Source organism: Crinia signifera, chromosome 9, assembly GCF_055691185.1.
Source record: "Crinia signifera chromosome 9, ASM5569118v1, whole genome shotgun sequence".
Lineage (NCBI taxonomy): Eukaryota > Metazoa > Chordata > Amphibia > Anura > Myobatrachidae > Crinia > Crinia signifera.
Window position 1 is genome coordinate 80,605,130 of NC_139225.1, and position 26,176 is coordinate 80,631,305.

Sequence of the window (26,176 nt, forward strand, 5' to 3'; positions counted from 1 at the left end):
ATAGTGGATTAGTGATACGTAAGCCAAATGAAAGATGTTATCCGTGGAACCATCGATGTGAAGCAGTCTGTTCTGCTACAAAACTACTTTCACATATGCGTGCAAACTCTTATCCCTGCACAAACAAGAAGGGATCAGTACATGTTACCTGTCCAGGCACCCGCATCTCATTCACACTCGCTATAGGAGTAACAGTCATGACACTTGAAAAAAATAAGATTAAATCCCAAATAGATGGGTTAATTGCTTTATTTATGGGTTTTGACACTTTAATCCTACTGAAATTCTCAATGCGTCTCTTGTAATTGGAGTTTTATGGACAGCGGTTGCAGAGATTACCAATTGTAGCACTTTTCCCCGACATCCAAGTGTTCTTGGCCCCTAATCACAGGAGCACAAGTGAGCCAAACATGGATGCTGATCAACTCACCTGTGCTCATGTACGTAGAGCCTATGAGCCTTCCAGATCAGGCAGCTTGTTAAATTGAGGTTGGAACCCTCTGGCCTTAAGCTCTGGTTGGCCCACGTCCATTAATGCAGCAATACTTGAAGAGGTCTTCAACCATAAAAAAGGTGCTAAAATTCAAAACATATACTGAAAAAAAATTAAATAACAAAAAAAAAATACGTAGTGATCCCATTATTTAGTGTGCAGAACAGCAGCCTATTAACACTCACTACAAGGAGTGTTACAGCAAACAAATGGAAGGCAGGAATCACTGAAGATGGTGCAGAAGCAGACGTGATTACAAGTGATATGAAACAATAACTTGATTGTTATGAATCACATTTTTTTTAACTTTAAAATCTTTGATTGAGTATGAACTGAGCACCAAACCACAGCTGTCCTCTGTCTTACAAAGTGCTATCTTCTTTGCTTGGGTCTGAGTGAGTCATATACACTCGGCAGCAGATGTCATCCTTCCTACGGACTCTCCAACAAAACACAATGCCAAGCCACTCTTCTCAGCCTACAAGGCGTAAGGAAGGGTTTAGCCTTCCTAGGCCTGGTAAGGAGAAGACACACTGAAATGGCTTTCTGGAGAAGATCGGCTTTGGATACTTGTGGAGACCAGAGAAATTATAAGGGAAAACAGTTTTTCCATGAACTGAAAACTGATATCCACAGTGGCAGCTGTGTGAATCCTTTATGTCCGTGTTAGGACCACTGATTCCTCATTCACTGTCCAACAGTTTAACCTTCTTCAGTACTAGGCATTTATTATTTCCCCAGGATGGGAATTAGTCTCTGGATTGGTAGAACAGGATATATCCTGACTCTGAGTTTTTGGAAATGTCTGACGTTAAACCGTAGAACTCTTCAATGGCTTGGGCATCTATCTTCTGTGGAAGGAGGGAAGAAAGAAAAAGTTCTTAAATATGTCAATTTTTAGACACTGAAAAGTTTTGCTTGACAATGTTTCACACAATGATGGACATTCTGGGGGAAATTTACTAAGATGTGTATTCTGCTTTGCATGTGATGTTGCTATGGGCAACCAATCAGATCATGTCTACTATCTTCTAGAGGGTGCTAAATAAATAAGTAGATTCTGATTGGCTGCCCATAGCAACATCACAAGTGCAGTAGAATACACATCTTAGTAAATTTCCCACTCTATGTCCAATTCTGATCCAGTCTAATACCTGACCATACAAAACATAGATGATGGAACTGTATAACACCAAATTTATTAAGCTCGGTGAAGTGATAAAGGGGGACATTTACCAAAATGGATTCGTAGAAAAAAGGTGTATTCGTAGGGAGAAATACACCTTTTTTTTACGAATTTGTATTTTCGGGATTTACAATCCCAAAAATACAACAATTTGTAGTCCTAAAGATGGAACATTCGTATTTGTATTTACAAATACGAATGTCCTACACCATCGATAGGATACGACAGAAATCACCATTCAAAAGAATGGTGATTCCTGATTTACTAAGCAGCCGTACTGATAATACGGCTGCTAAGTGGTGTGAAACACCCACGCAAATACGACAGAAAAATAGAACACCATTTTCCTGTCGTATTTGCTTTAAGCCTGCACGGATCAGTCAGATCCGTGCAGGCTTTAGTGTTAAAAAATTGAAAAATAAATAAATAAAAAAAAAAAAACGGCGTGGGGTCCCCCCCACAGCCGAAACCAGCACCAGGCTGACGGAGCCTGGAGCCGGTAATTAAAAATCAGGGAACCCGACAAATAGGGGTTCCCCGATTTTTAACAACCAGCCCCATGCTCCAGGTCCGGGGCTGGTTCCCAAAATACGGGTGTCCCCCGTATTTCAAGAACCAGTCCCAGGCACAACCAGCAAGCAGGGTAATTTCACAGCCGGGGGGAGACTTTTTATACAAGTCCCCCCGGCCAAAACATTAACCCCCTGACCGGTCAGCCTGGCCAGGGGCCCTGGGGGAGTGGGGACCCCCCCAATGAAGGGGTCCCCCCCCCTCCAGGACTTAGCTGACCAGGCTGAAGCCTGGTACTGTCCCCGATGCCCCTGGGCGGTGGGCATCGGGCTGATTATGGTGTAAAAAAAAGAATAATCTATTGTTTTTTACTGTGGCACTACAAGTGCCAGCAAGCCTCCCCAGCAAGCTGGGACTTGGAGAACCACAAGTCCCAGCCTGCTGGGCATTAAAGGGCCCGCTGGCACTTGTAGTTCCACAGTTAAAAAAATAGTACACAAAACACACTGACACACTTTTAAAATAAAACTTTAATACATACAAAGCCCACACATACTAATACTTACCTATCTTCTTTCCGTAGGTATCCCTGGTCCTTTGTCGTCTTCTGGTCCTCCTGTGTCGTCTTCTGGTCCATGTCGACGTCTTCTGGATCCATGTCGTCCTTGCTGTCGGCGGTCTGGAGTCCGACGAAATCCATGGAGGAAGCTGTGGAAGGAAACCATACTCACCTGTCCCAGCGCGACGTAGTCCAGGTAAGTGTCTTGGCAAAAAAACAAACCGACAGCCCGAATCCAGACCGGACTGAGGGAGCCGCACGGTGTTTGTTAACATCGTGCGGCTCCGCCTCCCGAATGCCGCCTTGCGGCCTAGCGGCTCCTGATTGGCCGCTAGGCCGCAAGGCGGCCAATAGCGGCATTCGGGAGGCGAAGCCGCACGATGTAAACAAACACCGTGCGGCTCCCTCAGTCCGGTCTGGATTCGGGCTGTCGGTTTGACTGATCCGTGCAGACTGCTAGAAATAATTTGTATTAGCGGCCATATATATGGCCAGCTAATACGAATTGTTACACCATCGGAGGGTTACAAAGCAGTCGTATCTGACTGCTTTGTAATTTCCCCTCCGGAACACGACTTTGCATACGACTCAAACAGTCGTATGCAGTCGGAGGGGAAATACCAATACGAAAAACTAGGTTTTCATATTGGTAAATTTCCCCCAAAGTGTCTGGTTTGTTTTTATCACAGCCAATTAGCTCCTAACTGTGAAGTTACAGGCGTGGTTTGAAAAATGACAGGTAGGAGCTGATTGGCCGGTGATTAAAACCAGACACTTTATCACTTCACCGAGCTTAATGAATCTGCCCCTCAGGCCCTTCTTATTCAGGAGCATAAACCTCTGCCAAAATTTCTTTGAATCCCTACTGTACCCAGGAAAAGGCATTTGGGCTGAAATTAGATCTCCAGGATAGGAATACTTTTATTTACTTAGTAGATGGGACACAGAATACATTTAAATCCATTTCATGGATCAATGCGCCAACCCAACCCAACCCAATAATATTCTCTTTTAAAATTGTTTAACCGAAACATGTAACATTAGCTCCCTTTTTAAAACCAACTCCTTTATAAATTGTCACTTCTAAGAACTCCCATGGTGCAAACTATGGGGCGATTCAGACACTTCTCCAATGGTGGGGGGTTTGCACTTCTGCGAATATGCCAAATATGCAGAGCCATTTGCTCTAGACAGTAAAGCTGGGTTTACATATATACAATTGTCGGGCCATTCTTCCGTTCTGGGTCGGGCGGCCGTTCAATTGTATAGGTGTGTACGTTGTCCCGTACGAGCGATAAAAGGCAAAAAACGGTCTTGTCCGTCCATACTCGGTCAGTCGAAGGTTCTTTGCTGTTTAATTTTCATCCGACAGGACGGCCCCATATTGGAACAAAAGTGCAATGTGTACGCACGTTCGATTGATATGCTGCCGTCCTTGCGACTATACTGCCAAAGCTGGAACGCCCATGTGGGCGTTCCATAGCTGCATGATCTCTCAGCAGGGTGACTAAAAATAAAAAAATTAAAAAAACGAGAAAGTCGGATCCTGATTGGCCGCTAGGCGGCCAATAGAATCATTCGGATGAGAGGCACGGAAGATGAAACATCTCTGTGCCTCTCAAAGTCCATCCTGTACCGGCGGCTGATGCGGTGGAGACGGAGAAGATGGAGAAGATGTCGGGATCTTCGCCAGAGGACCTGGTGAGTAGTATTTCCTTCCACAGGTCCCCCATGGTTTTCTTCGGATCCAGGACCCCGGACTCTTCAGCCCTGGAGCCCCGGACCAGCCCCGGAACCAAGGCACCAGAACGGACCCAGGGACCTACCGACGGGCTCAAGATAGGTAAGAAGTATCAGTATGTATGGGCTTTGGATGTAATAAAGTTTTATTTTTATCGTGTGTCAGTGTGTTAATTTTACTATTTTTTTTCCTGTGGAACTATAAGTGACAGCGGGCCCTTTAATGCCCTGCATGCTGGGACTTGTGGTTCTCCAAGTCCCAGCATGCGGGGGAGGCTTGCTGGGACTCATAGTTCCACAGTAGAAGACAATAGTTTTTATTCTATTTTTTTTACACTTCAATCAGCCCGATGACCACCGCACAGGGTCACCGGGGACAGCACCAGGCTTCAGCCTGGTCAGGTAAGTCCTGGAGGGGAAGACCCCTTAATTGGGGGGGTCCCCACTCCCCCAGGGCCCCTGGCCAGGCTGACCGATCAGAGGGCTGAATGCTTTGGCCTGGGGGACTTGCTGGCTGGTTTGGCCTGGGGCTGGTTCTTAAAATACGGGGGACCCATAGTCATTTTGTCCCCCGTATTTTGGGAACCAGCCCCGGACCTGGAGCCTGGGGCTAGTTTTAAAAAATAAGCAAAGCCCTATCTGGTTGGTTTCCTGATTTTTTAATACCAGCCCCGGCTCTTCAGCCTGGTGTTGGTTACAGTCGTGGGTGGGGGGGACCCCACGTCGTTTTTTTTTTTAATGGGTAAAAAGGTGACTAAAATGTAGACGCATAACCCATCTATATAGAAGTTCAGTCACCCTGCCAGCTGACTAAAGTTCTATATAGACGGGTTTGCGTCTAAATTTTAGTCACCGTGCCGGCTATTTCGCATATATAGTGGTTTGCTATAAGTATGCCCTAACCCAGCCTATTATGATAATTTTGTTCACATATGACGTGTCAATAGCCCAAATCGAGACAGTGTGTACGATGGTACAATCTTTTTCTTGCAACTGTTTGGACGGGAATACATCAGACTTCGCAAGTAAAATTGTACAGGTGTGTACGCGCGTGATCGGCTGTTGTTTGTGGACGATCCGATGGGTGTACGGTCGGTCGAACGGTCGCAAGAAATAGGGAATGTATATATGTGTACCCAGCTTAAGGTCCGAGGGGACTGCAGGGGAACGTGTACAGTTTTGTGGGCATTCCCCTGGGAACATAGGCTGGTTGATGCCTGTGTGGGGCCAGTGGCTGATCTGCATCCGGAATAAAAGTCAGTTTAGACTGGACTTTTATTCCCAAAGGGGAGAGAAATCATTCAGTGGTGTTCCACCTTCGAATTATTTCTCTCCCATTCGGCCACATGCGAGGGGATGTGTAAGGGAACACATCCCCTCGCATGGTAGCGACCGGATTCGGTCGGCTCGGGATAAGCGGTGCTGACCTGTTCGCTAAGTTGCGAGTAACCGCACGGCCTAGCGAGCAGGCACGAATCAGGCCCTATGTGCAATAGGACACTAAAATGGATGACGTTCTAGGTTACCCTTTTACATCATTGAGATAATGTGATGGTATATACAGGGACACCAGAATTCCTGCATCTACTCCTCAGCCAATAAAGAAATGTCACTCATCACTAGTTACCATCTGGTTTCATGAGGGAAAAGTATTACCAACAATATACTTATTCTCAATACGCATTTCTCTAGTGCCTCCTATAAATGCTAGATAGAATCAGATAAGCTGCTATGGGAAAAATCACCTTTCTTCCGTTTTAGTAGCTTTATTAAATGTACCTTTAAAGGTGAAATAAAACAGACCAAATATAATACTGGATGATAAATGAATTCAGGAGAAGGAGCTTCTAAGGAGGTTACAATACGGTCACTGAACACGAGTACAATGTATGTGATGCGCTGCAGTAAACTCCTTAGAGGCCATCCTTATTCTGGACCAGGCATACCACCATGTACAGTGGATATGGCAGTATATTCAATGTATATTTAGCAAGAACAGGATGCACTCTTTAAGAGATACAGGTTTTGAGCTACAATACATAAAACAATGTTTGACTGGGGGAGATTATATCACAGAAAAGGTACAGAAGCTGACAAGACGAACATAACCAACCTCTACAATATCATCATCAAACAGCAGCCAGAATCCATGGCTCTTTACAATGGTGATGTAGTGTCCACGGTTCGACCCACTGTCTCAACAAAAAGAGAATTGTGCGGTTATGCAGTTGACTTGGAGATGCTAATAATAATAATAATAATAATAATAATAATAATAATAATAATAAAAAAGGAAGAGTTCTACTATATGTTAAAAGCCCATGTGCATACACGTATAAAAACAGACCATATATGTATTTACTGAGGCAGCTCAGACGGTGTAATGGTTATCATTCCTGCCTCACAGCATGAGGTCATGGGTTCGATTCCCACATGGCCCTAACTGTGCAGAGTTTGTATATTCTCCCCGTACTTGCGTGGGTTTCCACCGGGTACTCCGGTTTCCTCCCACCTTCCAAAAATATACTGGTAGGCTAATTGGCTGCCAACAAATTAACACTAGAATGTCTGTGTGTGCGTGTACATGTGGTAGGGAATATAGATTGTAAGCTCCACTGGGGCAGTGACTGGAGGGTTCAAATATTCTCTGTACAGCGCTACGGAATATGTGTGCGCTAAATAAGAAACTGTTAATAATAAATATATGGCACCAGTACACATAGCTTCACCATTTGGAGCACAGTAATAAAACAAGGCTAAATATTAAACAAAAAGGACAGTTTAATAGGGTCAGATTCTCGGGGCGTGCCTTTTTTGCAGCAAATTTTAAAAGGTAAAACCAGCTTGATTTTTTGGGATTTACAAATTGATAGGGAAAGTACATATTGGGCCATCTAGAATGCAACATGAATAAGTGCTTAGTCATACAGCAGTATAGGCTTAGGATCAGGAGGTTGCTAAGCTTTCCTTAAGCGGTATTCAGGGAACCCTGGAAGGTTTAGAGCCTAGAACAGGGGTGGCCAAACCGGTCCTCAAGATCTACCAACAGTTCCTGTATGTCAGGCAACCTGTGGATCTATAGTAGGAATGAATGCAGCATGTTTGATATGTGGCAGTTACGGTGCATACACACCGGCCATTTTGGCTCAGCGTAAATGGACAGCGATGATCGCTGAAATCGTTGGGTTGAAAATAGCTCAGTGCATACACACTGAGCGATTTCCCCCCTACCCAGCGATTTTTGCCGCTGTGAATGGCTTTCCATAGCATGATGCAGGTTCAGACAAATGGCGCCAGCCGGCGATGATACAGGAGCGTGCATCAGCGCTCATCGCCTGCCCATGCACACTGGGGTAGCTTTGGGTCTGAAAGCAGCTCAAACGACAAAACTGAGCTGCTTTCATCTCAAAATCTCCCAGTGTGTATGGGTCTTTAGTAATGACTACAGCTGTGCACCAGCTAGGTGATTTGGAAAATGTGGACCTTTGAAATATCTCAAGGTCCAGTTTGGCCACCCCTGGCCAAGGGAAAGTCATATTGCATGAAAAAGGGAATTCCATGCAATCCTAAAGAAGTCCTTAATGGGGCAGTGGAACCAGTATATAAAAAAGTGCAATTCTCATGTACAGCAGAGAAGAGGAAATATAATATTTGTTAACACATTATTTATTTGAATCTATATAACAAATGTGAGTGACGCTGGCATTTTTAGCAGATTATTTGCACATCTCTCATAGAGATGTTGGCACTCAAAGGGTTACGATGATAAGGTAGTGTGCAAAGTTTGACGATGATTAGTCATAAAAAAAAAAAAAAAAATTCAGCAGCTATCAGAAGCATGTATACCCGCAGTAGTTCATCATTTGTTATGAGGCTTAACATTTGTTCTAGCCAAAATTCTGCATGTAATTGAATATGTCTGTTAGTGTGTATACACAGTACAGAACTGTCCTACCCCTCAACAAATAAATACCACTAGGTATGTTCTTAAATGTACAAGTATGTGTAAATCTTTACAATGAATTATAACTTATATACGTGTTGATAGAAGGACATACTGTAGGGTCACAGAGAAATTGTAGGCAGGTCTGGCCTTCTTCATAAATACTCCTAGAACCACGAGACCAATGCAGGACTCCCGACATCAATTAGTATGCTGGTGCCAGAATCCTGATTGCCAGGATGCCGAATGTAAAGGCCCATACACACTGGGCGACTTTGAGCTGAAAGCTGCTCAAAACAGCAAGTTTGATCCGCTTTCAGCTCCAAGCCATCCAGTGTGTACGGGTCGATGTTGAGGAGTGATGCGTGCTCCCTCAACATCGCCGGGAAAGCGGGTATTACCAGCAGATGAGCGGCTTTGTGGATGGCTGTGCATAGCCCTGCGCTATGGAAAGCCGCCCGCCCCTTGCTGACCGAGCCGGACAGGGGGAAAGCCGCTCAGTGTGTATGTACTGAGCAGCTTTTCCCCCCAGAGATGACAGTGGTCATCGCTGTCCATACACACTGGGCATAATCACCATGTGTGTATGAACCTTTAGTATGTGGGACGGGTTTAGGTCAGTTTCAGTTTAGGCACTAGGGTGAGGAACATTAGGTACAGGCTGCTGGGAAGGAAGGTTTGGGTTAGGGACTTAGAAGGGGGAGTTAGCATTAAGCAGTGTGGTATGGGGTTAGGCACTAGTGTGATGCCGGTTTCAGCATTCTGAACATTGGCATTCCAACCGCAGGTCAACCATATGTATCCCCACAAGAGATGAGCGGCGGGCACTTTTTCGGGATTTGGTTTTGGATCTGGATCTCCCTTCGTGTTTTGGATCTGGATTGGTTTTGGCAAAACCACCCTTGCGGGTTTTGGATCTGGATGTTTTTTGGGAAAAATGCTAAAAATTGCTAAAATAACAGAATTTGGGCCTGTTTTTTTTTTTTAAGGATTGAATATTTATTGGTTTTTCAAAAGCGTGTCAAATAGACAACTGGGGGGGGGGGGTACAGAATGGAAAGAAAAAAGGGGGGGGGGACAACACTTTACATCCGTGATAACAGACAATTTATATACAGTTCAGACATATGGTTATATCGATACATAAGCCATTAATGAAATACCACTTTTAACAGTACTTGACTCTAAGGAGGATGTGTGAACAGTGTATGTGTAGGTAGGTCTTCTAATTTGTATATTTAGGGCCTTGCTATTTTATAAGCAGACCAGGCCGTCCACTTCGCTGTTGAGGGCGTAGAGGGCGTAACACAAGCTGACCCCTCCGTTTCAAATCGGAAGTGGTTATGAACTGCTTCTTCGATCGTTAGGATCGTAGGGACCAAGGGGGTTCGCCAGTGACTAGCCAGAAATAGTTTGGTCGATATTAGAATATGGCCGAGCACATATTGGGTATCTTTAGGGACATAGTCTGGGAATAGGTGGAATATAGCTATTTTCGGATGTGGAGATATGGGGACACCTGAGATTTCTGAGAGTAATGTAAATATCCTAGCCCACATTCCCTTCAACTTGGGGCAAGACCAGAATATATGGAGTAGTGTTCCCACTCCTCCACATTGTCTCCAACATGCGTTGGAGGTGGTCGGCCAAATCGAGTGGAGAAGGGCCGGGGTTAGATATTGTCTGTGTACCAATTTGTAGAATTGTTCTACGTGAGACTGGCATTTAGAGAGATTGAAGCAGTTATGGAAGATGGTTTTCCAATCGTCATCAGACAGAGGGCTCGTTAGATCGAGTTCCCATTTACATTGGGAGCGAGCTTTAATAGGGTGTTGCGGGTCCGTAAGCAAATTGTACCACCAGGTTATGGAGCCTTTGGTATTAGTTCTTGTAAGTCTGTGAAGAATGTATATAGGTATTGGTGCTATTTTGTGTGTGGGGGGGGTTGTGCTCTGTAACCAATGTCGCAGTTGGAGGAACTTGTAAAAGTGCTTAGTGGAGACTGAGAAGGAGGCTTGGATATCGCCAAATTGAATCAGGGAACCCTCTCTGATGATAGTTCCCAGTGTTGGAATGCCCTGGGAAATCCAGTGGTCCAGTGATAAATTTGGGATCATGTGGGCTATTCCAGTTAAGGACAGGTCGGGGGAAGGGAGAGTGATTTCCGGTGTTGTCGATACCAGTGTTAGCCAGGAGCGTCTGGTGGACAGTAGTATGGGGGAGTGTTCGATAGCTTTTGGAGATTCCGATGGGGGAAGCCACAGGATGTCAGTGAGTTCAATCGGGGAGGAGATTCCCTTCTCCAAAAGGACCCATGGTTTTATATCGTCATTTACAAACCAAGCGTTAAGTGGGGCTAAAATACATGCTATTTGGTATGAAAGGAGGTCTGGGAGTGCCAATCCTCCCTTCGATTTAGGAAGGCACATTGTGCTTCTGGCTAGTCTGGGTTTTTTACCTCTCCAAATATATTTTGAGAATGCTGTATTAAATTTGGTTAGCAAATGTTTTGGAAGGAGGATAGGGATAGTTCTAAAAAGATAGAGTAACTTAGGAAGTAAAATAATTTTTAGGGCTGAAATTCGGCCAAGCCATGAGGTCTCAAGAAGCGACCACTCATTTGTCATCTGGGAGAATTTATGTAGTAGTGGAAGGTAATTAGCCGTAATTATATCCGATACTTTAGGGGTTATGTGGATACCTAGATACTTTAAGCTATCTGTCTGCCAAGAGTAGTCATAGTTTATTTTTAATTCTGCTAAGGCATTTGCTGGTATATTTATGGGTAGAGCTTCCGTTTTGGAGCTATTTAATTTATAGTAAGAAACTGAGGTATACATATGTAGAATCTTATGCAGAGCGTTTAGGGAAGTGGGAGGGTTGGCGATGGTAAGGAGGACATCATCCGCGAATAGGCAGATCTTGTATGAGCGGCCGAACATGTATGGGCCTTCGATCTCAGGGGATGATCTGATCGCTTCCGCTAGGGGCTCAATCGCGAGAACAAACATTAGTGGGGAAAGTGGACAGCCTTGGCGGGTGCCATTAGATATCATAAAAGTGGACGAAAGCATGCCGTTCACAAAGACTTTGGCCGATGGGTTGGAGTAAAGGGCCATAATTGAGGATAGGGCTCTATTTCCGATTCCGAACTTCCGCAGGACGGCCTGTAAATACCCCCAGTGGAGCCTGTCGAATGCCTTCTCCGCGTCCAGTGACAGGAACAATACTGGCTCTGTCGACACGGAGAAGGCATCCAAAAGATGGATAGTCCTCCTTGTGTTGTCCGGTGCTTGTCTCCCCATTACAAATCCCACTTGATCCTGATTGATCAGATGTGGGAGGATCGGGTTTAGTCTGTTCGCTATTAATTTAGCGTAGATTTTAACATCGGTATTTAGTAAAGCTATGGGGCGATAGTTCGTTAGAATTTTGGGATTTTTACCCGGTTTTGGGAACGTAACAATTCGGGCTTCCAGCATTTCGGCTGGAAAAGAGCCTTGTGCTGATGCTTCATTATAAAGGGGGGTTAATAGGGGAGTTAGTCGGTCTCGGTAAGTTTTATAGAATTTATTAATATAGCCATCTGGTCCTGGGGCCTTTTCTGCCGGGAGATTATCAATGACTAGGCGTATCTCATCCTCAGACCATGGACGCTCAAGACTGTGTAGTGTGGGTTGGTCTAAAGAGGGAAGGTTGATGTGGCGTAAAAAGGATTCAATCGATTCTGGGTTGGGTTGGGGGGTTAGGGGGTCATGTCCCAGATTATAGAGGGAGGAATAGTATTCCGCAAAGGCATTGGCTATGTCAAGGGGATCTGTTACCGTGGATCCCTTCAGATTTGTAACTTGCTTAGTACGTTCCTTCGCTTGTTTCCCTCTCAATTTTCTAGCTAGCAATCTGCCCGCTCTGTCACCTTGGGTATAGAATTTTTGTTTTAGCTTAAACAAATTTCTCCTAACCTCTGACATGGATAAAGCGTTCCATTCATCCCTCATCTTGAGGAGCTCCCTGTACGTAGATCTATTAGTTGGGTCTAATTTAAGTTTGTTTTCTAGGTCTAATAGATTAGCTTCAATTTCCTCTCGTCTCTTAGTTAGTTTCTTCCTATGTTGAGCTGCTGCCTGAATAAAGGAGCCTCTAAGGACTGCTTTCATAGCACACCAGTGAATTGGAAGAGAGGTCTCAGTAGGGGAGTTGGTTTCTAAGAACAGTGCAAGGGATTTATCTATTATGGATTTGGTGTCTCCATCGGACAAGAGGTACCCAGCCAGTCGCCAAGGTCTGGGGGGCAATCTAGCCAAGCCTAGGTCCCAGATGAGCAATACAGCTGAATGATCTGACCATGGGATCGGCAATATATCTGCCGTCTTGATTTGTTGGAGGGTCCTCCCGTCCAAGGCCCTTATTCTGGTTGGTGCGGTCGAGCCGCATATGCGGCTCCGACCGCACCAGACGAATCCCCGCCCACCATACGGTTCGCCACGGCCGTCCGTACACGGACGGCTGGCGAACCGCACGAAAATGGTGGAGGCGTACGCCTCCACCATGCTGGGAGCTGCCCCCTGCATTCGATGGTCGACGACCATCGAAGGCAGGACCGCACGCCGCGGCAGCTCCCGCAAGCTGAGACCACACGGACAATCGTCCGTGTGGTAGCTTGTATGGGGGCTGAAAGCTGACATCCGGCGACGTCAGCTTTCCGCCCCCATGAGTGGCGTCATGCCCTCATTACCATGCGTACGCCCCGCGTTTGCATGGGAACGCCCATGAAACGCGGGGCGTACACATAGGGAAATGAGGGGATGAAGCCCCTCACGCCCCTATACGCCCCCTTTGCGGCGTCTAAATTTTTAACACGGAGAATTCCCCTGCACATGCGCAGAGTGACCTCTGCGCATGTGCAGAGAGAAAACATCGGCGGTACGGCCGCACGCGGGCCGTACCGAGCCGATTAGAATAAGGGCCCAAGAGAGACAGATCAATCCTAGAAAATGTTCTGTGGACCGCTGAGTAAAAGGTAAAGTCTTTACAATTAGGGTTCCTTGCTCTCCAGACATCATAGAGGCCAAACTCATACAATATGCGTTAAAGTGTCTGCGATTGGTTTCTCGCGGGGGTTGTAGCATGGGCAGAGCGGGGTGACGACCTGTCCATAGTAGGATCTAAGACTAAGTTGAAGTCACCTAAAATGATCAGGGATCCCTTATATGATGAGTGGAGAGTCGAACAGAATTTCCTTATGAATGGGACTTGTTTGGTGTTGGGGGCATATACATTAGCGAACGTGATTGGATTGTTATCTATGTGTCCTATAGCAATTAAGTATCGGCCTTCCGGGTCCATAATTTGTTTCTCCAGGGAAAAACTACACGTCTGAGAGAAGAGAAGGGCTACTCCAGCCTTTTTTTTTGGACCATTGGCTGTTAAACATATTGGGAACTTATTGTTAAAGAAGCGAGGAGGCGCTGAAGCTAAAAAATGTGTCTCCTGGACTGCAACTATGTGGGCTTTGAGTCTGGCGAAGTGGGTCAGTGACATTCTTCGCTTATTGGGGGAGTTTAAGCCTTTTACGTTTAGTGATAGTATTTTAAGCTTATTCGGGGTCATGGAAATCCGTATATTGGTGGGTGGATAATGTCAAGTAAATGAATAAAACAGGGGGGTCAAGGGACTGCATATTCATAGAGGTAGGTATGTGTCGCAGTACAGGTGCACAACTGTGCATATGCGACCATAGATTTAAAAAAGCTAGATGTAATGATTTATAGCTAATACGAGTAGTACCGGGTATAGCGTACCAGTATAGATGCCAAGTGTTGTGGACATGGAAGGGTTTTGGGGAATGGTTCAAATTGTGCTGGGGCTGGGCAAAAGTTTCAGTGGGGAGGGAAAGGCATAACAGGGAATGTATACATAGAAGAGTACACCCTATGGGTGTTAAAGAAGACCGCCGAGTTTGGCGGCACATTGGGGCGTGGGCCTAAACACGGGACTGTACCGGGGGGCCCTCGCTGATGGGTACATAACATATAGTAATATATCTTTGCACACTAATGTAATTAACAAATGTAACAAACTTGTGTAGGGAACTGAATTCACTTCTGGCAATGTAGAAGATCCCAGGCTACTAAACAGCTGTGTGCTCCTAGGATAAACATAAGTAACAGAGTTGGAGAACAATCATAACAATAACTGTTATAGAAGTAAATTGTAAACACATTAGTCTAACAGAATAGACACACTCGATCTATGGTTCAGCCACTAGCTGATGGGGGGCGGGGACCCACATCCCGGACTCACCAGACATTATTATCCGAGTATCAGTTGAGTCCCACGCCCCCCCCCCAGCCCGAGCCCGTAGGTGGGGAGAAACCAACTGAGGGTTACAGGATCTCTAAAATTGAATATAATCAACTATCACATTTCTAGAAAAAATAGACTGAACCTTGCATATCGTATACTTTACGTTCACGCAGTATGTCCAGATGTAGACCACTCTTGGGCAACTTTATTGGCAGGAGGCGTAGGGGTAGCTATGTTCCAGTCCGCCAAAATTTTTTCCCCGGCTGCCGGAGAAGCAATAATGGTAGTGGTCTCGTTGCGTCTAACTATCAACTTTGTTGGGAAGCCCCAGCGGTATGGAATATCCGCATTCTTAAGGGATCTCGTGATTGATGCAAAGGATCTTCTCATTGCCAAGGTGGAAGCAGAAAAGTCTCCGAAGATCTGTAGTTCTCCTAGGATAGTTTCGGAATCACCTGTGGATCTTGCTGCTCGTAGAACCTCTACTCTTTGATGTGGTAATAATGGAATCTCATCAGAGTGTCTCGTGGAGCTCCCGGTGGTGCATTTTTGGCCTTCGGGATGCGATGGAAGCGGTCAAGAAGAAAGTCTGAGATATGCACTGTTGGCAGGAGTTTTGTGAACAGGTCTGTCACAAATTGAACCAGGCCGTCCGGGGTGACAGATTCTGGAATGCCTCTGATCTTGATATTATTTCTACGCGATCTGTCCTCCATGTCGCCTAATTTGCTGCGGAGGGCGGCATTCTCTTGCTGTAATTCTTCATGTAAGACAATCAGCTCATTGTGGGACTTCACAACTTCCTCCATTTTGATTTCTAAATGGTCAACTCGTTGTCCCACTGCATCGATGGATTGCTGACAGGATTGGACAGCTGCTTTGATTTCCTGTGAGAAGTCTGCTTTGAAGGCTTGCAGCAGTTGTTTCATGGCTCCTATTGTTAAGGGGTCATTGTCCCCCATAGTTGACATAGGCGCAGGGGGTATTGAAGTGGACTCAGAGGAAGCGTTAAGTGCCGACAGCTGTTGCTGGGGAGATGAGGCCAAGGTTTTACTTGTAATCCCCTGCACTGGGGATGGGAGCTTGAAGAAGCTAGATTTAGATGACCCTGGCACGTCTTTCTGGCGCCTGGCCGGCATTGCACACTTTATAGCTACGCGAGTGAGGGGGGTTAGTGACTCCGCTGGATCAGGAGGGGTGGAGAACCTAAGATCTTCAGTTCCCTATGTTGAATTGTATCATGGGTGTATCTGAGTAACAGGTCATCAGCGTTTCGAGTGGGGCGCCCGGTAACCCCGCATTAGGGCATACAGTGAGGAATCACATGGCCCCCTTGTAAGGATGGGTAAGGCTTCTGGGGTGGGAGATTGCCCTTGATTGCAGGATGTTAAATGGTTTGATGTGGCCTGATAGCAGAGTGTCGGATGGGGTGACGCACAGGACCAAGGCAGGTTCACGCCCGGTGAGGGGCCCAGCGCGGGAGGTCTCTTTTATACAGGAGTCAGGTAGGTTCAGAGGGTTTTGCTGTATAGTGATGATACTGCTTATTTAATTATTACCTTAATGCAGCTCCTGGGGTGGCAGGAAAAGAGATAGCTCACTGAAATGGTATTTGATCTGGTTCTCAGGGCAAAGAGCCAGCTGCAGGGAGATAGACTGTTGTTGATGTACCAATTCCCCCTGTCACGCTAGGAGAAGGGAGGACAGCAGGTGAATCACCTTTGCCTCCTCCAAGATGGCCGACCGCTGTCTAGTTACTGTTTTCGTCGGTTCTGGTGGAGAGGGCCAGGCAGGCAGCACTCTCCGTCCCTGTCCCAGTCCAGGGGGATGCCCGGTAGTGTATGAAGGCAGCTGGGGGTACCGCCAGCCGCGTCGCAGGAGCTCCTGTCCCGGAGCTTGATTCCCAGGGCTTCCAATATGGCCGCCGCGTGTGCAGCACACTGATGGGGACTGTGCAGTTTCTGTCCCCCGGAGCTTCGGCGCCTCAACAATTGGTAGGAGGTGGGTACCGCTGAGGTGGGGGCTGATCGGGGCACCAGATGGGGGACCCCCGATGATTTGATGGGGTCAGATCGCCGCCGAAAGCCGCGATCCGGGGTACGGAGCTCAGCCGCCGGGTATGCCTCTAAATCGAGGCCGCGGCTTTGTGTGGAGTGTAGGCCGCAACCCGCAGGGAGGGATTTCTCCCCCCCCCGGCTCCGCAGCACAACTCACCGCTGGTCGGGTAGGTCACCCAGGGCCGGGGACTGCGGGTAGTTGATGGAGGGGGTTTGTGAGCGATGGGGAGGCTTTTAAGATGCAGGGATGGTGCAGGAGCTCCCTAGAGTGCGTCTCTCTCCATTCCCGTCCAGGCCACGCCCCCCACCAGAATTTGGGCCTGTTTTTGGCCCTAAAGTGTTATTGAGCTCAATAACATTAGTTTCCACTCATTTCTAGTCAATTTTGATCACTTCAACAGCTCACAAAATTGTTTTCATTTACTTTAGTTTGCCCAATTTCCCCTGTATGAGTTTCCTGCGCAGCCGCCGGTCTGTGCAGAGACTGACTTCTAATCTGCGGCAAGTGTTTATCTGTTCTGATCAGTTTAAAATCTAATAAGACCCCTATCTGTCGTGATCAGGTTGATGAACTCTGGAAACATTACCAGTTGCCTCCTTATCCATCACCTAATGGGTGGAGGGGAGGGGGGTAATTGGTGGCAGATAACCGAGTTCCTCCACCTCTCTAGGACCCCTGGTTTGGAGATCCCTATCTAGTCTACCCTTATAGACCCCAATCTAAGTTGTGAGGTCTATCAGTCTGCAACATCTGTCACCCAATTTACCGCTAAGGTTAATTCGTTTGATATGACGTGCGTGCTAGGCGTGTGTTCCCTTACCTCCCTCACCACTTCACAACTTACATGTCACACTGGACACAGGATATATGTCGTCACACTGGACACAGGATATATGTCGTCACATTGGACAATGGATATATGTCACGCTGGACACTGGATATATGCCGTCACACAATGGTTACATGTCACACTGGACACTAGTGGGGAAATTTACCAATATGAAAAACCTAGTTTTTCGTATTAGTATTTTCACTACGACTGCATACGACTGTTTAAGTCGTATGCAAAGTCGTGTTCCGGAGGATCAGTTACAAAGCAGTCATATACGACTGCTTTGTAACCCTCCGATGGTGTAATGATTCGTATTAGCGGCCGTATATACGGCTGCTAATACGAATTATTTCTAGCAGTCTGCACGGATCAGTCAGATCCGTGCAGGCTGCATGGTGTAAAAAAAATAGAAAAAAAAATAAATTAAAAAAAAAAACGGCGTGGGGTCCCCCCCACAGCCGAAACCAGCACCAGGCTGACGGAGCCTGGAGCCGGTAATTAAAAATCAGGGAACCCGACAAATAGGGTTTCCCCGATTTTTAACAACCAGCCCCAGGCTCCTGCTCCGGGGCTGGTTCCCAAAATACGGGGGACAAAATGACTAGGGGTCCCCCGTATTTCAAGAACCAGCCCCAGGCAAAACCAGCCAGCGGGTAATGCCACAGCCGGGGGGAGACTTTTTATACAAGTCCCCCCGGCCAAAGCATTCATCCCTACCGACCAGTCAGCCTGGCCAGGGGCCCTGGGGGAGTGGGGACCCCCCCAATAAAGGGGTCCCCCCCCTCCAGGACTTACCTGACCAGGCTGAAGCCTGGTGCTGTCCTCGATGCCCCTGGGCGGTGGGCATCGAGCTGATGGTTTTGTGTAAAAAATAGAATAAAAACCATTGTTTTTTACTGTGGCACTACAAGTGCCAGCAAGCCTCCCCAGCAAGCTGGGACTTGGATAACCACAAGTCCCAGCCTGCTGGGCATTAAAGGGCCCGCTGGGTCTTGTAGTGCCACCGTAAAAAAAATAGTTAAATAAAACACACTGACACCCATTTTAAATAAAAGTTTAATACACACATTACATACATACTGATACTTACCTTTCTTGATCCCGTAGGTAGCCCTGGTCCTGATGTCCTGTGTCGTCCTCCAGGTCCATGTCGGCTGTCTGCGTCGTCCTCCAGGTCCATGTCGACGGTCCGTGTCGTCCTCCAGGTCCATGGCGGTGTCCGGGTCCGAAGAAATCCATGTTGGAGCTGTGGAAGAAAATCCTACTCACCTGATCCTGCGCTGAAGAAGTCTTCTCTTGATCCGACGTAGTCCAGGTAATCTTCCTGCTGTCGCCGGTCCCCGCTGTCTCCGCTGCCTGTGCATCGCGCTGAGGAGAGATGCTGAAGTTTCATATTCGGCGCCTCTCCTCAGACTGAATTCTATTGGCCGCCTAGCAGGCCAATCAGGAGCCGACTTTCTCGGCTCCTGATTGGCCCGCTAGGCGGCCAATAGAATTCAGTCTGAGGAGAGGCGCCGAATATGAAACTTCAGCATCTCTCCTCAGCGCGATGCACGGACAGCGGAGACAGCGGGGACCGGCGACAGCAGGAAGATTACCTGGACTACGTCGGATCAAGAGAAGACTTCTTCAGCGCAGGAACAGGTGAGTAGGATTTCCTTCCACAGCTCCAACATGGATTTCTTCGGACCCGGACACCGCCATGGACCTGGAGGACGACACGGACCGTCGACATGGACCTGGAGGACGACGCAGACAGCCGACATGGACGACACAGGACATCAGGACCAGGGCTACCTACGGGATCAAGAAAGGTAAGTATCAGTATGTATGTGTTATGTATGTATTAAACTTTTATTTTTCACGTGTGTCAGTGTGTTTATTTAACTCTTTCTTTTACTGTGGCACTACAAGACCCAGCGGGCCCTTTAATGCCCCGCAGGCTGGGACTTGTGGTTCTCCAAGTCCCAGCTTGCGGGGGAGGCTTGCTGGGACTCATAGTTCACCAGTAAAAGACAATGGTTTTTATTCTATTTTTGACACCAAGATCAGCCCGGTGACCACAGCCCAGGGTCACCGGGGACAGCACCAGGCTTCAGCCTGGTCAGGTAAGTCCTGGAGGGGGGGGACCCCTTTATTGGGGGGGTCCCCACTCCCCCAGGGCCCCTGGCCAGGCTGACTGGTCGGTAGGGTTAATGTTTTGGCCGCGGGACCTTATATTATAAGTGTCCCCCGGCTGTGACATTACCCTGCTGGCTTGTTTGGTCTGGGGCTGGTTCTTGAAATACGGGGGACCCCTAGTCATTTTGTCCCCCGTATTTTGGGAACCAGCCCCGGACCTGGAGCCTGGGGCTGGTTGTTAAAAATCGGGGAACCCCTATTTGTCGGGTTCCCTGATTTTTAATTACCGGCCCCGGCTCCTTCAGCCTGGTGCTGGTTTCGGCTGTGGGGGGGACCCCACGCCGTTTTTTTTTAATATTTCATTTTTTTTCTATTTTTTTACACCGCAGCCTGCACGGATCTGACTGATCCGTGCAGGCTAAAACGCAAATAGAACAGGAAAATGGTGTTCTATTTTCCTGTCGTATTTGCGTGGGTGTTTTACACCACTAAGCAGCCGTATTATCAGTACGGCTGCTTAGTAAATCAGAAACCACCATTCTTTTGAATGGTGATTTCTGTCGTATCCTATCGATGGTGTAGACATTCGTATTTGTAACTACAAATACGAATGTTCCATCTTTAGGACTACGAATTGTTGTATTTTTGGGATTGTAAATCCCGAAAATACAAATTCGTAAAAAAAAGGTGTATTTCTGCCTACGAATACACCTTTTTTCTACGAATCCATTTTGGTAAATTTCCCCCTAGATATATGTCGTCACACTGGACACAGGATATATGTCGTCACACTGGACACAGGATATATGTCACACTGGACACTGGATATATGTCGTCACACTGGACACTGGATATATGTCGTCACACTGGACAATGGATATATGTCACACTGGACACAGTATATATGCCGGCACACATTACGGGGGAAAATTACCAATATGAAAAACCTAGTTTTTCATTATGAGTATTTCCCCTACGACTACATACGACTGTTTCAGTCGTATGCAAAGTCGTGTTCCGGAGGGGAATGTTCAAAGCAGTCATATACGACTGCTTTGTAACCCTCCGATGGTGTAACCATTCGTATTAGTTGGCCGGATATACGGCCGCTAATACGAATGTTTCTGGCAGTCTTCACGGATCAGTCAGATCCGTGCAGGCTGCAAGGTGTAAAAAAAAATAGAAAAATTAAATAAATTTAAAAAAAAACCGGCGTGGGATCCCCCCCACAGCCGTAACCAGCACCAGGCTGAAATAGCCGGGGCCAGGGTACTTGTTTCTTATCACGGCCACAATCGCGGGCATCGTGTGCCTTAACTTTAAGGCACACGATGCCCGCGATTTCCTTTGAAAAAAGCAGTACTCGGGTACATCGTGTCGGTCGTGTGCCTTAAGAAGGCACACGACGCGACCGACGCGATGCTCACGATTTCCCCATAGGCTTCAATGTTAAAATATTTTAACATTGAAGCCTATGCGCGCCCGACGCGATGCCCCCGATTTCTCCATAGGCTTCAATGTTAAAATATTTAACATTGAAGCCTATGCGATGGACCCGATTTGTCCATAGGCTTCAATGTTAAATTATTTTAACATTGAAACTGAGTCCATTTAACATAGTAAAAAATGGGAAAAGGCCGAATAATTTCTCATTGGCTATGGCCCCATCATGTGTGTAAAAATAATGGCCCCCCCATTGTGTCCGCCACCCCCACGATTAACGCGAACCCGAAGCATGGCGAGGGGCGGCGGTGCGCGTCCTCCGACCTTTTCATTCCCCTACTATCCACGTCAGCGTGGAGTTGAGCATAGATTAGTGTGGCGAGCACAGCGAGCCCGAAGTGTGGCGAGCGGACGCTGATACCTGTGAAGCCCGCGAGGGGACGCAGGGATCTGTGAAGGTATCAGTGTCCCCTTGTGGGGCTCGCTACGCTCGCCACTCTTCGGGCTCGGTGGCTCGCTGCGCTCTCCATACTAATCTATTCTCAACTCCACGCCGACGTGGATAGTAGGGGAATGAAAAGGTCGGAGGATGCGCACCGCCGCCGCTCGCCACGCTTCGGGTTCGCCTCAATCGTGGGGGTGGCGGCCACAATGGGGGGCCATTATTTTATACACACATGACGGGGCCATACCCAATGAGAAATGGCCCATATTGGCCCTTTTACCATTTTTTACAATGTTAAATGGACTCAGTTTCAATGTTAAAAAAATTTAACATTGAAGCCTATGGACACGATGGACCCGATTTCTCCATAGGCTTCAATGTTAAAATAATTTAACATTGAAGCCTATGGAGAAATCGGGTACATCGCGTCGGTCGCGTCGTGTGCGTTTTGGTATGCACCCGACGCGACCGACACGATTTTTTCCGACACGACCACCACGATAGAAATTGTGGTGGCCGTGCTAGGAAACAAGTACCGGGGCCGGTAATTAAAAATCAGGGAACCCGACAAATTGGGGTTCCCCGATTTTTAACAACCAGCCCCAGGCTCCAGGTCCGGGGCTGGTTCCCAAAATACGGGGGACAAAATGACTGTCCCTGTCGGTGATGGCGTCAGCGTCCGGAGTCTGACGAAATCCATGGTGGAAGCTGTTCCTTCCACAGCTTACACCATGGATTTCGTCGGACTCCGGACGCCGACGTCATCGCCGACAGGGATGCCGACATGGAGCCAGAAGACGACACAGGACCTGAAGACTAGGACCAGGGCTACCTACGGGATGAAGATAGGTAAGTATCAGTATGTATGGGCTTTGGATGTAATAAAGTTTTATTTTTATTGTCTGTCAGTGTGTTTATTTTACTATTTTTTTTACTGTGGAACTACAAGTGCCAGCGGGCACTTTAATGCCCCGCAGGCTGGGACTTGTGGTTTTCCAAGTCCCAGCTTGTGGGGGAGGCTTGCTGGGACTCATAGTTCACCAGTATTAAACAATAGTTTATTCTTTTTTTTACACCACTATCAGCCCGGTGACCACAGCCCAGGGTCACTGGGGACAGCACCAGGCTTCAGCCTGGTCAGGTAAATCCTGGAGGGGGGGGACCCCTTCATTGGGGGGGTTCCCACTCCCCAGGGCCCCTGGCCAGGCTGACTGGTCGGTAGGGAGAATGTTTTGGCCGCGGGACCTTATATAATAAGTGTCCCCCGGCTGTGACATTACCCTGTTGGCTGGTTTGGCCTGGGGCTGGTTCTTAAAATACGGGGACCCCTAGTCATTTTGTCCTCCATATTTTGGGAACCAGCCCCGGACCTGGAGCCTGGGGCTGGTTGTTAAAAATCGGGGAACCCCTATTTGTCGGGTTCCCTGATTTTTAATTACCGGCCACGTCTCCTTCAGCCTGGTGCTGGTTACAGCTGTGGGGGGGACCCCACGCTGGTTTTTTTTATTTATTTATTTAATTTTTCTATTTTTTTTACACTAAAGCCTGCACGGATCTGACTGATCCGTGCAGGCTAAAGCCAAATACGACAGGAACATCAGGGTGTATTTTCCTGTCGTATTTTGGTGCCTGTTTTACACCAATTAGCAGCCGTATTATCAATACGGCTGCTTAGTAAATCAGGAACCACCATTCTTTTGCATGGTGATTTCTGTCGTATTCTATCGATGGTGTAGACATTCGTATTTGTAAAAACAAATACGAATGTCTCATCATTAGGAATACGAATTGTTGTATTTTCAGGATTGTAAATCCCGAAAATACAAATGTGTAAAAAATAGGTGTATTTCTGCCTACGAATACACCTATTTTTTACGGATCCATTTTGGTAAATTTCCCCCTACATGTCACACTGGACACAGGATATATGTTGTGACTTGTGACACTGGACACAGGATATATTGTCGTCACACTGGACACAGGATATATGTCGTCACACTGGACACTGGATATATGTCGTCACACTGGACACTGGATATATGTCGTCACACTGGACACAGGATATATGTCGTCACACTGGACACAGGATATATGTCGTCACACTGGACACAGGATATGTCGTCACACAGGACACAGGATATATGTCATGAGTGACTCGTGACACTGGACAATGGATAAGATATAGGCCGTCACACTGGACATGTGACAAAGCCCCTGGAGGGGTGATGTGCGATGGTGTACCTGGACTCTGGACTTGCCGACTTCAGATCTTCACGGCTTCTTCTCGGAAGAACCTGTGGCAGGGGATGGCACAACCCAAGGAGAACACCCGGAAGCGACACTATTACAATTAGCAGTGACAAATATTTATTTAACGAAACACCTGTGCTAGTCACTGCGATGCATTTGTACACATATGCAGAAATCAATAAGAAAGAGGTGCAGCATGTAAACATTTACTTTAAGGCATTAGACACTCAATAATCACAAATACATTTAAAGAAAACCATATCAGAGAAAGCAATATTACGTCACTAAAAACACTGTACTGTACATGTGACACGGTAACACCAAATGTCCGCCAGGTGGCGCTTCACACCCTGTGGATGCTGAACTACAGTCTCTGCCTTAAGCAAAAGTCATTGACTCAGAAATGGTCCCGCGAAGGAAGATCCTCACGAATAAAGAGTTAGGCCCTATCTTAGTGTGCACACTAACTTATTAAAAAAACGGACAAAGGTGAACAGTCCTCTCTCTCTCCAGAGGGACAGGCGAGCCCCCGTTCCCTGGGGTGGCTCCCTGTAGGGAATACAGCGAACAGGTTGTAGGGGTCAGTAGCCACAGGATGTTCTGGTACAACCACATTTATCACTGTCCTGCTCAATAGCAAACAGCTCAGTCCCTGGAGCAGGGGATAGTACCCGTGTTATTAGATAGGTGGCGTGGGTATGGAGGGGCCTCTCCAGTGGCTCTCCTCACTGGTAACGGGGGGTAACTGGGGATTGCTGTGACAGTATAGCGTGGGTCAGACTGAGGCTAATGATGCTCTGTACTAAGGAGCAATCTGTGGGATCGACTTAATAGGGATAGTCTCTGGCGTGGTGCAGACCAATCGTTGGGGCATAGGGCACCCCGGTACCTTAAAAGCAGCTGCAGGTGCCGGCTCCGGCCGGAAGCGACTCCCGCTGTGCGGCTCCTGGCCTGGCTCCTCCTCCGGCGCTGGCAACCTCCTCTGGCAGCATTCTCCCTGGCTTCACAGCTGGCACCCTGCAGGGCCTCCCTCTTGCATTCTCTGTGTGGCCAGCACTGGCTGGACATCACTCCCCAGCGGTAGCTGTCGCTCCCTGCTCTGGGCGGCAGCTCCTTTGATCCCTGTCTCCTCTCTCTGTGCAGCTGTCAATCACTGCCATGTGCTGCGGCTGTGAGCGGCTCCTCTCTGATCTCTCCCGGCTGCTGTATTACTCTCTCCTGCCCAGGTGCCAGAGGTCACTGTCAGCGGGTCCCGTCTCTCTGCTGCATGGGTCTTTTAGTCTGCACTCAGTCTCTCAGCTCCTGCACGTGCCAGACCTTTCTCTTCCTTCCAAGCTGCTGGGATCACCTCTGACCTCTCTCTTCCTGTCACGCTCTGCTGATGCTCCTCACTAGAGTGCTCCCCCCTCAGGAATGCAGGTAGGGACAGATACAGCAGGGTCCTAGCTCCTGCTTTGGCTGTTTAACCCTTCCTGTCCTGGACAGTGGACAGGGGTCTTCTTAGGCAGCGTTGGCTGCCAATATTTAGGTCCTTTGGGGCACAGGGGCACACCAGAGGTACCCTGGAGTGGGGTACTACAGACACAGCCCCTTGTATTACTGCAGCCCCTGTACACAGTGTACTACTCAGCAGCACTGCAGCCCCTGCGTGTGAGCGCTGCAGCACTGAGTTAGTTAGTTAAATCACAAAAAACACAGGGTTCAGGGCTAAATAAATCACAACACAGGGCTTAGGGCTATATAAATCACAACAGGGCACGGGCCACAGGACAGCCCCTGGACAGTGGACACTGCAGCCCCTGCGTGTGAGCACTGCAGCACCTAGTTATTTAAATCACACTACAGGGCTCAGGCCTAAACAGTCACTGACTCTCAATACAAGTCTACAACACAGGGCAGTGAGGGCCCAGGGCAGGTCACGGAGCACAGCACAGCACATGGCAGTGAGGGCACAGGGCAGGTCACGGAGCACAGCACAGCACGGAGCACATGGCACGGAGCACAGCACAGGACAGTGAAGGCACAGGGCAGGTCACGGAGCACAGCACGGAGCACATGGCACAGGGCACATGGAGCTTCCCAACCACCCTCTTCCCTCTCCACGATTGGAGTGAAGATGGCGGGGCGCGCGTGCGTCTTTTATAAGATCCCGCGAAAATCCGACAGCGCGATGATGATGTTCAGCCTCGTTATTGGTCCGGAATTCAGGCGGGAACTCCCGAGCCGGCTCGGATCTGACCCGGATCCCCGATATTCGGATCTGCCGGATCTCGGGGATCCGGACCCGCTC

At 47.8% G+C, this 26,176-nt stretch overlaps 1 protein-coding gene across 2 annotated transcripts; it reads right to left on the bottom strand.

The window, feature by feature from the left end:
- Window positions 1-214: 214 nt before the first annotated feature.
- LOC146035708 (ubiquitin carboxyl-terminal hydrolase 46-like) lies at window positions 215-25,389 on the bottom strand. 2 transcript variants are annotated; one of them, XR_014460706.1, is made up of 3 exons: window positions 23,878-23,894; window positions 6,602-6,680; window positions 215-1,344 (listed from the first exon to the last, which is right to left on the bottom strand). XR_014460706.1 is itself a non-coding variant. In XM_083159298.1 (3 exons), the coding sequence occupies exons 1-3, from the start codon at window positions 24,952-24,954 to the stop codon at window positions 1,243-1,245; spliced, it is 360 nt and encodes a 119-aa protein (XP_083015424.1). In that variant the 5' UTR covers window positions 24,955-25,389; the 3' UTR covers window positions 215-1,242. The 2 variants fall into 2 exon arrangements, 1 of the variants encoding a protein (XP_083015424.1); XM_083159298.1 differs by lacking the exon at window positions 23,878-23,894 and adding an exon at window positions 24,776-25,389.
- Window positions 25,390-26,176: the final 787 nt, after the last annotated feature.

Excerpts from the sequence above, each read along its gene's own strand:
- LOC146035708 (XM_083159298.1), bottom strand. The coding sequence starts at position 24,954 with ATGTCCAGCCAGTGCTGGCCACACAGAGAATGCAAGAGGGAGGCCCTG. Across the intron at positions 6,681-24,775 it reads CACCTGCAGCTGCTTTTAAG|TGGGTCGAACCGTGGACACT; the intron begins GTACCGGGGTGC and ends TTGTTGAGACAG. Across the intron at positions 1,345-6,601 it reads TTGATGATGATATTGTAGAG|AAGATAGATGCCCAAGCCAT; the intron begins GTTGGTTATGTT and ends CTCCTTCCACAG.